Genomic DNA, 15,162 nt, shown 5'->3' on the forward strand with positions numbered 1-15,162 from the left:
ATGTTTAAACTCTCAAAGGCTGGATGTGAAGTTATCGATAAAACCGGTTGTATACTTACAACGCTTGACAGATGCCGAATGTCTCTTCAACACAAGTCCTACAAATACTGACGTAATTGAAACAAACCATGAAACTCAAACCGATTATGACAGCAGCAATCCAAGCTGTGAGATTTGAAACAAGATTACTGTTCACATGGCCAACTGTACGTTGCATGCTCAAGAGTAAGCTCAGCGCACAGCCAGAGGGCCGAACTCACAATGTGGTATACAAAGAGATCCTTAACAAATAATTATTGGTATATTTTCCCTCAGTTTAAAAAGGTTTAATTTTCTTCTTAATAAAAATTTTAAGGCAGTACTTCGCCACTGCGAAACGTGGGTATTTTGCTAGTTATACTGTAATGTGCTAAATTATTTGGTGAATGAAGCACTTATTTTATCCATCCATCATACAATCCGATATATCCTATCTACAGGGTCACAGGGTTCTGCTGGAGCACACACACACACACACCTGGGACAATTTATAATTGCCAATGCACCTAACCTGCATGTCTTTTGACTGTGGGAGGGAACCGGAGCACCCGGAGGAAACCCACACAGACACGGAGAGAACATGCAAACTACACGCAGGGAGGACACTGGAAGAGAACCTGGGTCCCCTAACTGTGAGGCAGCAGCGCTACCCACAGCGCCACCGTGCTGCCAGCACTTATTTTAGAACCTATGAAATGTGCATATTTAATCTGAAAAGATCTTGATGAAAGGAAAATAATTATTTGAAGCTAGTTCATGATGCCATCTTCTTAAAAACATTTTCTTCTCTATTCAGAAGCCATTGGTGAAGGATTGGAGCCCTGAACTACTATATTTTGCAGATGTTTGTGCAGGACCTGGAGGTTTTTCAGAGTATGTCCTTTGGAGGCGAAGGTGGCATGCCAAGGGATTTGGTATGACTTTAAAGGGTCCCAATGACTTCAAGTTGGAAGACTTCTTTGCAGCTCCAAGTGAACTATTTGAACCCTACTATGGTAAGTATTTTAACATGTTGGATATGATTAATCCAGTTTTCAAAAACACATTTGCATTTCTACTAATGAAAGTTTTATTCTTGTCTGAATGTGATACATATAATTTGGCTTCCTCCAAGAGGACATGTGTGAATTAAAACACTAAACAGTTCACATCCACGTGTTAGCTGACATTGCTGCTAATTTGCCTTACAGCTTTTACATTTATAAGAAATCACTGCATAATGCTTCCCAATATTCTGTACATAGCATGGCATATGGTAAGAGACCAGCATATGTAAATGCCACTGCATCCATAGCCCTACAACCATCAGAGGAAAGTATTATATTGTTCTTTGCTCAGTGCATGCGTGTACTGCCTAGTAGCTGATACAAGTAATTAGAGTGCAAAATGTTTTCATCAGATTGTGTCCATGCTGCCTTGAGCACAAAAGTATACCTCTCTTCATCAACAGAGGCCCTGATTAGAGCCACATGTGAAATCGCAGTTACTGTTCAACATACCTGTATGCACTTTTTTAGCACACCTTAAGGCCCTGTGACACTGTACTATTTTTCCAGCAATTGTTCATTTGTGGACTTCATTTACATAATCATAGCAAGTCAGGGGGCAGTCATGGTGCCCTGCTGTGACCGTCTGACGTTTAGTTTGATGTCCCCAGCAACTCGTGAGTGACTAAGTCCTTTGGTAGACCTTTGCATTTTTCAGGTCTTTTTCCTTCCTTGCTAGCCTCTGCTAAATGCTTTTTAAAATGTTATCATTGTTGTTTAAACAAATGGAAATATTAATGTAATAGACGAAACATTTCAGGTTTAATTGAAAAAATGTGTTAAAGTGATCCCCCGCTATCGCGGAAGATACGTTCCAGACCCATTAGCGATCGGTGAAAATCCGCGATATAGAAAGTCCAAATAAATAATTTTTTTTTTTTATAGTTTAAGCCTTAAAATACCCATCCCACACACTTTAAACACATGTAAACCTATTAAAACTCACTTTGTAAACACATATGATATGTGGATGTCGGGCTAAGGATATGAGTAACATCTCTATATTATAAAACATTTTAACGTCATGCAAGACAAGGCAGTGAGACCTAAGTACAGCTGCTGTACAGCCTTTTAAATGATTGACACCAGAGCGACAAGCAGAACAAGCATCTTGGCAGAAGCAGCACAAAGCCAGCACAAAGTCCACTTCTCTTTAGCATGCATTCAGCTACCCCCCTTCACAACACGAAGTGGCAGGAGCATTTTGATAACAAGCAAGACTAGACATTACAACCTTAGGAAGCAAAACCCGTGAGAAGGTGACTTTTGCATGTCACGCCCTACTTACAAACAATTTAAAACAAGTTCACTGACATTTAACCTAGTAGTTGTTGGAATGCTTTTGGTAGACACACTTCAGGTGCTCTCATCTCTTAAAACAATGACAAGCAGAACTCGCAGCTTGCCAGCAGCAGCTGCAGAAAGCCTGCAGATGATCCGAGCACTTCTCCTTAGCGTGTGTTCAGCCCTCACACCCCTCACTCCACGCGAAGTGGCAAAAGGACAGCTACTGTACAAGCTTTTAATCGTTTGACACAAAGCGCGACAAGCAAAACACACAGCTGGCCAGCAGCAAGACACTAGCTGAACTGATCGCATCTCTTTATCATGCGTTCAGACCCCCACAACCCCCCGCCACAACACGAGCAGCGTTATATGTGCTGCAAGAAAGAGATTTAACCTCACCTGAGGCAGGAAATAAAGGACAAATATTGTTTTTACAAAAGTTTTAAAGTAAAAATGAAAATAATGCATAAGTAACAATTCCCATGAAAATAACAATCTCTTTAAATTGTTTATCCGGTAAACTAAACCCAGGGGTGGGCGAGCGAAGTGAACAGGGGGCGGAGCCCCCTAGTAATAATAATAGTACAGTATTAATAAATACGTGATGTAAGGGGTGCGATAGCTGAACCCCGATATAGCGGGGGATCACTGTACTCTCTTTTTGCATAAACAAGTAAGCTTGTTATAACCTTTACGAATAAATTGTTAAGCTAGTAAATATTTAAAATGTTATTGAATAGTCTTCTGTATTTTCAATAATTTTATTATTGCTCAAACCGTCATGTATATTGCAGAAAATGTTAATAATGCAGAAAACAATTATATAGCAGTTACAGGTATGTATTTTGTTAATGATAACTCCAATAACAGGGTCATATTTTTCTTAACAGATTCTGTTTGATTTCATATTCATTTTTGAAATTAGGAAGATAAAATGTTTGAATAATAGTGATGAATGTACTTCAAAATCTGCTTATGTGTTTACTTTGTATGTTTGTATGATTTTATTTCTACAATCATTAGTCTAAATCATTGTTGGGCAACAGGTGCGCTGCGGAATTTTCTTGGGGCGCCGCGAAAACTTTTGTAAAATATTTAAAATTGCTAGTGTTTTTGAACTTTTGGTTGATTAAAAAGATAATGTTTAAAAAAATATATTTTATGTTGGAAAAACAGATAACGGAACACTTACAGAAATGAAGTCTAAGAAATGCGAGAGACTTCAAATAATCGACAAGGAAATGCGCATCAGTCTTTCATAAATTGTCCCTCGCATCATTCTCATATGTGCTGAAAAACAATCTCAACGTTCAAATTAATTTAATTTAAGATTGATCCTTTGATTTCTTTATTAATAAAATGTCTTTCAAACTTGTGAAATTAACTGTTTTTATTGACGATTGTCCATAGATTGTGTCATCACGACTTTATTTATGGGCAGTCCCTCACGTGCGCCGCAAAAGAAACTTTTTGGACTTAGTGCGCTGCAACTCGAAAAAGGTTGCCTTTCACTGGTCTAAATTGAAGAGTTTGTAATTTATTATTAGGTTTATAAATGGCCTATTACCTATTGTGCTTAATTTCAGATGTACTCTCATGTAAAGCATAGTCTAATCCCCAAAAGCTTGTATATATTCTGCTTTAAACTTCACTCTGGCTGTTGAGTTCTTGATCACATGATTAAATTTGTGTTTTTATTAAAATGATTTTAATCTAGACCAGGGGTCTCCAACATGTCGCTCATGAGATACCGGTAGCTCACAACCCCTTTCCAAGTAACTCGCCAAAGGGTTAATGAATCCTACATAAATTTGAAAACTTGATTAGTCAAATTAGGGATAGGCGATCTTTCCAAAAAATCATATCACGATCCTTTTAACAAAAAATCACAATCCACAATCTGAATTGCAATCTATATTTTCAGTGTAGCATATACTTAAGAGAATATCTGGACTCAAACTCATCAAGACCTAAGTAACACTTTATTTTAAATATCAAACAGTTGAATTCAATTGTTCTCTTGTTCGCTAGCTAAGTGGAGTTAAGAAACACACCCCGAAGCTGGCGAGTGATTGAGGAAGACCCCTGTCTTCTCTCAGCCCGCTGTGTGTTTCTCGGATTCGCACAAATAAATCGGTACCACAAGCGAACTATGATACATAGCGAAATCAACCGGAATGTTCAAGCAAATTATAGAAAAACCCGATCTAAATCCATTTAGTAGTTTTCTCGTTAAAAGCGGACAGACAGACAGACCTTGGATTTTATATCCTCTTTAATAAAACCCCTGTGTGCGTCCAGGTGTCCGTGTGTGTGTGTGTGTGTCTTCTGGTGAAGTACGCATGCACGGGGCTGCACCGCGCATCGCACCATGCCCCGCACATGCACATGGCACCGTGGATGCACACATACTGGAAGCTGAGCACACAGTGAATGGCCTAGCTGCGGCCGTGCATGATTAGCAAATAAAGCACACACACTGGAAGCTGGGCACACAGTGAATGGCCTAACCGCGCATGATATGCAAATAAAGGACATCATTGCTGGGGAGACTGCTGATTGGGTAGTCGTGACCGCGCACATAATATCCATTGCTGGGGAGACGCCACACATACAATAATCAGCTGCACACCACCACAGAATAAAATACTTGCTGGGGAACTGCCCAGTACTTGCTGGGGAGACGCCACAGGCACGATTATCAGCTGCACGCCACACATTACATCAGTTGCTGGGGACACTCTGCTGATTGCCCACTTTTGTGACAGAAAATTAAAGTCATATTACGGACATCAAAGCCAGTATTACTGTCAGAGAAAATTATAGGCATTTTACGGAAATACAAACCAGTATTACTGCGAGAGAAAATTAAAGGCACACATTACAGTGACGCATATTACAGCCACATACAAGCCAGTATTACTTTAAGAGAAAATATTACGGACGTATCTACTACCACCCAAAAAAAAAAAGGACACATCAAGTAGGACAAAAGACACAGACAATCAAATCCTATATAAGCAACATCTCCTAGAAGAATGGTCAGCTGAACAAGTAAACGTCAACAAAAGAAAGGCTGAAAGACAAAGAAAAATATGAGCAAATAGATCGATTGAAGAAAAATAAAATGACCATCAGAAAAACGCTAAAAGAGAAAGACTCAGAAGAGCAAACCTTATAAAAAGTTGGCATTTACTTGCCAGAACCAGTATTCAGCCACGGTCAGTTATTTGTTGCATTATCAAGAGTTAGAAGTTTTCCTGATGTTGGTGTCAAGGTTGTAGATGGTCCTGAACAAGGCAAACTGTTGCCAAACTCAGAATATTTACAAGAAATGTTGTCTATAATGAAATTTTATAGAAACATTTCATGAAGTAAAAAAATAAAAAAAAAATCCTAACTATCTTCTTCAGATATTGTGTATTACAGATTGTTACAAGTTTTACACTAAGGCAATATTAATTATACTTATACTTATTGTCATATATGTTGCTATTTTATTATTATTTTACTTTAGGCTTCTTGCAAAAATATTTTTGACAAAAAAAAAATTAAGACAACAAACAGAATGAGGTCAATGAGGTCCCTTGCCATTTAATATAGACTGTTCCTACTAATGTTTATGCACTACTGTTCTAGCGCCCTTATTGTAACAGGCTTAATGTCTAGTATTATATATTAGTAAACCTTCAAAATAATATGCAGTTAAAGTCTCAACAGCATTCTCAGCACTTCTGGAGCTTAGTAGAGCCAGATAAGTATAAGAATCTTCACCAAGCAGCTCTGAAAATGTCTGCTTTGTTTGGGTCTACATACCTCTCTGAGTCTGCCTTTTCTGACATGAATGTCATGAAATCAAAGTTCAAAACAAGACTGACTGGTTCACTCTTATGGAGTCATTTAAATGTTCATATAAGTGGCTACACTCCACCATACACCTCTCTTGTTGACATGCAGTGCCAGTGATCTGACTAACTAAAAAACACATCACACATGCAGTTGGACATGTGAATACTCTTGTGAAGTGAAACAGTGACATGTAACAAAATGATAAATGACTAAGTAATATCTGTGTATTTGTAATTGCTTTGTTTTGACAGCATTCATGTTTTAATTCATAAAATTGTGCTTGCAGGTGGACTAAATATTTTTTGTGATGTTTTAATGCAAAATGTGAGTTGTGGACACCAACATTTTGTAAATGTTCAGACAGAAAAAGCTTATTCAGCTTGTTTGGGTTGAAATAAGCTATGAGAATAAACGTTCGAAAACATGAGTAGCTGTCGGCCATTTTCATTTTATAAAAATAGCTCTCAGGGGAAAAAGGGTTGGAGACCCTGATCTAGACACTAAATATCTCTGCTTATAAACCAGTCTTTACATTAAAGTTAGTACTGAACAAAAATATGTTTTTCAACATAGAAAATGCTGCCCAGTCATGTGCAATTCTTATGTTCAAGCTTACCTCCCAAATTTATGCGATTTGTTCATCCACACAAATTTAGAATCTATTATTTGTATCTGGTTATCAAAGTTAGCATTTGTTTTGTGGAACATGCTTAACCAGACTATATGAGCTTAAAATATAAGCAATATTAAACCAAATTAATAGGCTTTATCTCCACAAACCACACATGTTCCTTGCTTGATTGTAATCTTGAATTGTGTGATACCTGTTAATAGCATTATTTCAAAATTGACAGGCAGTTCTATAGTAAAATATTAGTCGTACTAGACTTACAGAATGATGCTTTTATTTGTTTGTAATATGTGAATGAACTTACTACTTGTTAAACTTAAAATGTATCTGGAATAAATCCCATTATTAATGATAACTACTAAGAATATTATAGTTTCTCATGCATATTAACTACATTTTAAAATGAACTAAAGAATATTATTACCCTTGTGTATGACATTGACATTTCTCAATCCATTTTTCAAACCTTTAGTTACTGCAAAATCAAGAAGATGGTAAGAACATGCAGTTAGGTCCATAAATATTTAGACAGAGACAACATTTTTCTAATTTTGGTTCTGTACATTACCACAATGAATTTTAAAAGGAACAACTCAGAAGCAGTTGAAGTGCAGACTTTCAGCTTTAATTTAGTGGGTTGAACAAAAAGATTGCATAAAAATGTGAGGCAACTTAAGCATTTTTTAGCACAATCCCTTTATTTCAGGGACTCAAAAGTGATTGAACAAATTAAATAACTGGAAATAAAGTGTTCATTTCTAATACTTGGTTGAAAACCCTTTGCTGGCAATGACAGCCTGAAGTCTTGAACTCATGGACATCACCAGATGCTGGGTTTCCTCCTTTTTAATGCTCTGCCAGGCCTTTACTGCAGCGGCTTTCAGTTGCTGTTTGTTTGTGGGCCTTTCTGTCCGAAGTGTAGCCTTCAGCAAGTGAAATGCATGCTCAGCTCAATTGGGTTAAGATCAGGTGACTGACTTGGCCATTCAAAAATTTTCCACTTCTTTGCTTTAATAAACTCCTGGGTTGCTTTGGCTATATGTTTTGGGTCATTGTCCATCTGTATCATGAAATGCTGCCCAATCAATTTGACTGCATTTAGCTGGATTTGAGCAGACAGTATGTCTCTGAACACCTCAGAATTAATTTGGCTGCTTCTGTCCTGTGTCACATCATCAATAAACACTAGTGTCCCAGTGCCATTGGCAGCCATGCACGCCCAAGCCATCACACTGCCTCCACCGTGTTTTACAGATGATGTGGTATGCTTTGGATAATGAGCTGTTCCAAGCCTTCTCCATACTTTTTTCTTGCCATCATTCTGGTAGAGGTTGACCTTGGTTTCATCTATCTAAAGTATGTTTTTCCAGAACTGTGCTGGCTTTTTTAGATGTTCTTTAGCAAAGTCCAATCTAGCCTTTCTATTCTTGAGGCTTATGAGTGGCTTGCACCTTGCAGTGCACCCTCTGTATTTACTTTTATGCAGTGTTCTCTTTATGGTAGACTTGAATATCTATACGCCTACCCCCTGGAGAGTGTTGTTCACTTGGTTGGCTGTTGTGAAGGGGTTTCTCTTCACCATGGAAATGATTCTGTGATCATCCACCACTGTTGTCTTCCGTGGACTTCCAGGTCTTTTTGCGTTGCTGAGTTCACCAGTGCTTGCTTTCTTTCTCAGGATGTACCAAACTGTAGATTTTACTACATTATTGTAACAATTTCTCAGATGGGTTTTTTCTGTTTTCGCAGCTTAAGGATGGCTTCTTTCACCTGCATGGAGAGCTCCTTTGACCGCATGTTGTCTGTTTACAGCAAAATCTTCCACATGCAAGCACCACACCTCAAATCAACTCCAGGCCTTTTATCTGCTTAACTGATAATGACATAACGACGGACTTGCCCACACCTGCTCATGAAATAGTCAATTGTCCAATTACTTTTGAGCCCCTGAAATGAAGGGATTGTGTTAAAAATGCTTTAGTTGCCTCACATTTTTATGCAATCGTTTTGTTCACCCCACTGAATTAAAGCTGAAAGTCTGCACTTCAACTGCATCTGAGTTGTTCCATTTAAAATTCATTGTGGTAATGTACAGAACCAAAATTAGAAAAAAGTTGTCTCAGTCCAAATATTTATGGACCTAACTGTATCTTGGAAGTGACACCAGTCTATTGCAGGATACACTTTTACTTACACCATATTTACACTTGTCGAGTTGCAACACCAGTTAAATTAAGCTACAAATCTTTATTTGGGAGACCAGAATCATGCAGACCCTCAGAGGTGACATGTACAGTCGTATGAAAAAGTTTGGATTAAGTTTGGATAAAAGTTTAATTCTTTGGATTTTTGTTTATAATTGGCTGAGCTTTCAAAGTAGCAACTTCCTTTTAATATATGACATGCCTTATGGAAACAGTAGTATTTCAGCGGTGACATTAATTTTATTGGATTGAGAGAAAATATGCAATATGCATCATAACAAATTTAAACAGGTGCATAAATTTGGGCACCCCAACAAAGATATTACATCAATACTTAGTTGAGCCTCCTTTTGCAAATATAACAGCCTCTAAACACCTCCTATAACCTTTGATGAGTGTCTGGATTCCGGATGGAGGTATTTTTGACCATTCTTCCATACAAAATCTCTCCACTTCAGTTAAATTTGATAGCTGTCGAGCATGGGCAGCCTACTTTAAATCATCCCATAGATGTTTGATGATATTCAAGTCAGGGGACTGTGATAGCCATTCCAGAACATTGTACTTCCCTCTGCATGAATGCCTTTGTAGATTTTGAACTGTGTTTTGGGTCATTGTCTTGTTGGAATATCCCACCCATGTGTAACTTCAACTTTGTGACTGATGCTTGAACATTATCCTGAAGAATTAGTTGATATTGGGTTGAATTCAATCGACCCTCGACTTTTAACAATTGCCCCACTCCCTGATCTTGCCACACAGCCCCACAGCATGATGGAACCTTCACCAAATTTGACAGTAGGTAGCAGGTGTTTTTCTTGGAATGCAACGTTCTTCTTCCGCCATGCAAAATGCTTTTTGTTATGACCAGATAACTCAATTTTTGTCTCATCAGTCCAAAGCACTTTGTTACAAAATGAATCTGGCCTGTCTAAATGAGCATTTGCATACAACAAGCGACTCTGTTTGTGGCATGAGTGCAGAAAGAGCTTCTTTCTCATCACCCTGCCATACAGATATTCTTTGTGCAAATTTCGCTGAATTGTAGAACAATGTACAGATACACCATCTGCAGCAAGATGTTGTTGCAGGTCTTTGGAGGTGATCTGTGGGTTGTCAGTAACCATTCTCACAATCCTGTGCATATGCCACTCCTGTATTTTTCTTGGCCTGCCAGACCTGGGTTTAACACCAACTGGGCCTGTGGCTTTCCATTTCCTGATTACATTCCTTACAATTGAAACTGACAGTTTAAACCTCTGAAATAACTTTTTGTAGCCTTCCCCAAAACGATGATACTGAACAATCTTTGTTTTCGGATCTTTTGAGAGTTGCTTTGAGGAGCCCATGCTGTCACTCTTCAGAGGAGAGTCAAAGGGAAGCACAATTGGAATTGACCACCTTAAACACCTTTTCTCATGATTGGACACGCCTGTCTATGAAGTTCAAGGCTTAACAAGCTAATTCAACCAATTTGGTGTTGCAAGTAATTCGTATTGAGCAGTTACATGCATTCAAATCCATGAAATTACAAGGGTACTGAAATTTTTGCACAGCCAGTTTTTCACATTTGATTTGATTGCATACAACTAAATACTGCTTCACTAAAAATCTTTGTTTGGAAAACACCCAAGTACTCAGATGTTCCTAGGAAATGCAAGGCATACCACTGTTATCTTTTTTGTTGAAAGTAGAGTAAATTATTATGCAGGCTGAGAGGGATTCCCAAACGTTTTCATATGACTGTATTTAAATTCTTTGCCAGTTCAACCTTGAGACATTACCATTGACTACTGGTCAGCTAAAGCACCAAATGTATCAGTTCATTAAAGAACTACAGAAGTGTATTTTAGTTTTGTCCACAATTTGTCCACAAGCACCTACATGTAAAATGAGCATCATAGTGAGATTTGGACACCATGTTTAGTACATTTTGCTGAATATCATTACTTTTGGTAAGGTTAGATTTTCTGGGGTTCAGGGCTATTAGGTTGATCCATTAGTGAAAATCTTTGTTCCTTAGGGTGTCTGCAAATAACTAAGAATTTCTTGTCAGTCATTGAGTTAATCAGGGGCATGAAACTTACATTTTTGTGTGTGCTTTGGAGAGGCTGAGATGATACATTAAAATGACAACAGCAGTACTGTGGAACAGTCTATTAGTATCAAACAGTCAATCGTATAAAATTTATATATAACGTAAGATTTTTATAAAAAGTGTGTTGCAAACTAAAAAGGTTGTGTAGTCAGTCACTTATTGAGGACTTAATAAAAGGTGTTTAGAATTTGTGAAATGCATGATTGATTGCAAATAAATAAATTACAGCAGAGGACAGTAAAGTGGGGAAGGGCAATGCCTAAATTATTTCCTATATCCTAAAATGATTTCACATTACCTACCGTGTGCTTATCTTTGCAGTTTTTTTTTCTTTTTCCTCTAAAGTCTTTGCTTTAAGCATTGCATCTGCCCTAAACTATTTTAGCCACCTCTATTGCTTATCACATATTATTAATGTTATGTGCACTTATCAAATCTTTCTTTATCTCAATGTTTTATGAACAGGAGAGGGAGGAGTGGATGGGGATGGTGACATCACGCGGCCAGAGAACATCACTGCATTTCGAAACTTTGTTTTAGAAAACACTGATGGCAAAGGAGTGCATTTTCTTATGGCTGATGGGGTATAGTGTTTTATTTTCTCTTCCTTAAGACAAATAATTTTTACTTTGTTTAGATGGTTTTAAGGGATTCGGGACTTCTGGCGCAAACATATTTTGAAGTTATATTGTGATGTTTGTTGCTGTAGTATATGAAAATATGTGTAACTTAATTACTTTACCTTTGGAAAAATTAACGTTTAGGTTTGGACAAAATTCAAAAGCACATTTATACAGGTTTTGTATTAAAAAACAAAGCCTTTTTAGTGTCAAGCTGGTTTATATATAAGGGCTGGGCAAGTGAACGCGTTATTGTTAACAACGTTGTTGTTATTTTATTTTTAAAGCCTCGGTCTCGCTAGTGATCAATAGAGATCAGTGATCTTCTTGTTACAGCTCTTTTTAATACGCATTTGCTTGAAGGAAAGTTAGCTTTGTTGATTTCACCTCGAGTCCCTATGCGTGCATAAGTAGCATAGAGCAAACAGCTCTTAAAGTGGCATGTGGAGAGATACCAAAGTGAATGCTCAAAGCAAAATTATCCGTGGATGACTTTTTTTGTATTATCGCCGAATCGGACTCTGATTTTGATGCAAGTTATCTGGAGATCGAACATGAAAGGTACCAGCATCAGCTGATCGTGGTGCTGAACATGTTGTTGTAGCTGATGCACCTATGGCAACGTTCGCCTAGAAGGACAGACACTAAAACAGGAGGTACAAACCATATTGCATCTCACTGCAACTGGCACCCCCACGCACCTGTCTCACAAAAACAGCCAGGCAGCCAGCCCACCATGAACTCCTGCTGGCTGTTGTGCCACCCCCTGCGCAGCTGCTGCTGCTGCAAACGGGCACCGAAAGCAGGCACAACAGGCAGCAACAGACGTTTTATGTTAATTTATGTGTGAAACCACTGCTTTGTGCGCTTTTCAGAAAACTGAGTTTTTTGGAAAAAATATTAGCCCTCAAAGAGTTGTCACTGAACATAGACTGTTTATTCTGTTCTCTGATAAAAGAAAATGGTTTTGCTGGTATCTGTTCAAATAAAAAAGAAAACAGATTTAGAAATGTTAGCTTGCTGTTGCTCAGAAGGTGCCTGTTATAATGTAGTGACCGTGGCTGTGGACTCTGAGGGTAACTTTTTTTTCTATAACAATCTAGGTAAAACGTTAATGCCCTGGCAGTGGCAAATAGCTTTAGTTTTATATTTGATTACATTAATGTTTAAGTTGAGATTTACAAGAAATATTTAAACTTCTACTATGTAAAGGGAATACTTCTGTTAAAAAGCACCTTATTTTTTTAAAGTGTTTGCAAACCAAATACACGCAATACACAATGTTTGAGTTCATTATTGAATTTTGCAGATAATGTGATTGTTATTTTCTGCGATTAATCGTGATTAAAAATTGTAATATATACTGTAAACACACACACACATGGATGTGTGTGTGTGTATATATATATATATATATATATATATATATACATATATATACATACACATACATACAGTGGATCCTCGGTTCACGAATGTCTTGGAACACGTACAAATTGGTTTAAGACCAAAAAATTCGCCAAACTTATGCATCTGTTTACGACCACACACATGGTATACGAACAAGCCAGTTTCCCTTTCGGTTTGTGCGCGCTGATGATTCCCACACGTGTTCAGTCGCTCCCTGTGCAGCGAGAGAGACACACAGACGTGAGCGCACGAGAGAGAGAGGCGCACACACACGAGCGAGAGAGAGATGGCTGGACACATAAGGCCAGGAAGGCAGTTAAAGAATGCAACAGCCTTGTTTTTAAAGAGCATTGTTTTAACCTCATTGTATTTAATGAAGACTTTTTTCTATTGGATTTTAACCTCCACTTCACTTCTGTTTACAGCAATTGGTTCGTAGCGTGCATTGTTGCAATGTTACTTTTCTTGGTGGTTTATTAAATTATGGATTTTTCAAATGTTCATTTTTATCCCCTGTGCTATATACACTTTCATCTTTGTTGGTCGACCACTCCTGGGGAGGGTAACAATGGTCTTGAATTTCCTCCATTTGTACACAATCTGTCTGACTGTGGATTGGTGGAGTCCAAACTCTTTAGAGATGGTTTTGTAACCTTTTCCAGCCTGATGAGCATCAACAACTCTTTTTCTAAGGTCCTCAGAAATCTTCTTTGTTCATGCCATGATACACTTCCACAAATGTGTTGTGAAGAGCAGACTTTGATAGATCCCTGTTCTTTAAATAACACAGGGTGCCCACTCACACCTGATTGTCATCCCATTGATTGAAAACACCTGACTCTAATTTCACCTTCAAACTAACTGCTAATCCTAGAGGTTCACATGCTTTTGCCACTCAAAAATATGTAATATTCGATCATTTTCCTCAATAAATAAATGATCAAGTATAATATTTGTGTCTCATTTGTTTAACTGGTTTCTCTTTTTCTACTTTTAGGACTTGAGTGAAAATTTGATGGTGTTTTAGGTCATATTTATGCAGAAATATAGAAAATTCTAAAGGGTTCACAAACTTTCAAGCACAACTATATACAGTATGTGTGTGTGTGGTGTCTTAAACATGGAAATTGTAGTGGGACTCCACACAATATTTACAAAATATAGATTATGCAACTGTATCATTGAGATTTTTCACTGGATTGAAACATACACAATCAGTAAACCTTGGGTGAACTAGAAACACAGTGTCTCTCCCTCCCATCATTACCAATGGAGTAGATTACTGGCATGAGTGGTAAAAAAAATTTCAGCCATATAGCCTATTGCACAATACAGAGATATAAATTTTTCTTTTGAACATGAATGGTTCAACAAGGAAGGCACAGTGTTAAATGATGTCTCAACAGCAAATACTCAAGACCAAAACCAGCATCAGTGTAAGGAAACATGAAAGCAAATTAATATGCATGCCGTCAGCTCATAAATCAAACCATGAATAAGGCAATAAAATCACAGATTAAGTTCTCTTTTTGAAGATGAAGTTGGTACACCAGTTGTTTCAGTGCAGACATCTGTAATGTTAAAAATAACTTTCCTACAATATTGGCCCCTATTTTGCTAATGACCATCGACACATGCAAGTTCATGCACACCTTATGTCACAAATAAATCAGTCAACTGGATACTGGGTGCCAGGTCTTTGTTGATTAGAATCATATCATTGTAACCACTTCTGTCATTGTCATCTAACAAAAATACAGCAATACAGATTTAAACATTAAGCAAATTAATAACCTTGAAACCACTCGCGCACAGAAAAATTAATGCTATGAAATGCCTAATTTAAAATGGCAACAATAGTTCTGAATCGAACAGTTTGATGGGGTAAAAGACACCCCACAATAACACAGAAAGAACACATAGACTGCATGCACTTCATGACTCAAACATGCAGCTCTGGAGCTGTCAAGTAGTGGCA

General features: G+C 37.7%; 1 protein-coding gene across 1 annotated transcript in view; it reads left to right on the forward strand.

Annotated features, from left to right (window-relative positions):
* cmtr1 (cap methyltransferase 1) overlaps positions 1-15,162 on the forward strand; it is a 121,596-nt gene that overhangs the window by 43,166 nt on the left and 63,268 nt on the right. The window contains exons 9-10 of the mRNA XM_039748362.1: positions 836-1,034; positions 11,620-11,738. Of these exons, the coding sequence (XP_039604296.1) occupies positions 836-1,034; positions 11,620-11,738 (318 nt within the window). The remainder of the gene's footprint in view (positions 1-835; positions 1,035-11,619; positions 11,739-15,162) is intronic.

This window comes from Polypterus senegalus, chromosome 3, assembly GCF_016835505.1.
Source record: "Polypterus senegalus isolate Bchr_013 chromosome 3, ASM1683550v1, whole genome shotgun sequence".
NCBI classification, from domain to species: Eukaryota; Metazoa; Chordata; class Cladistia; order Polypteriformes; family Polypteridae; genus Polypterus; species Polypterus senegalus.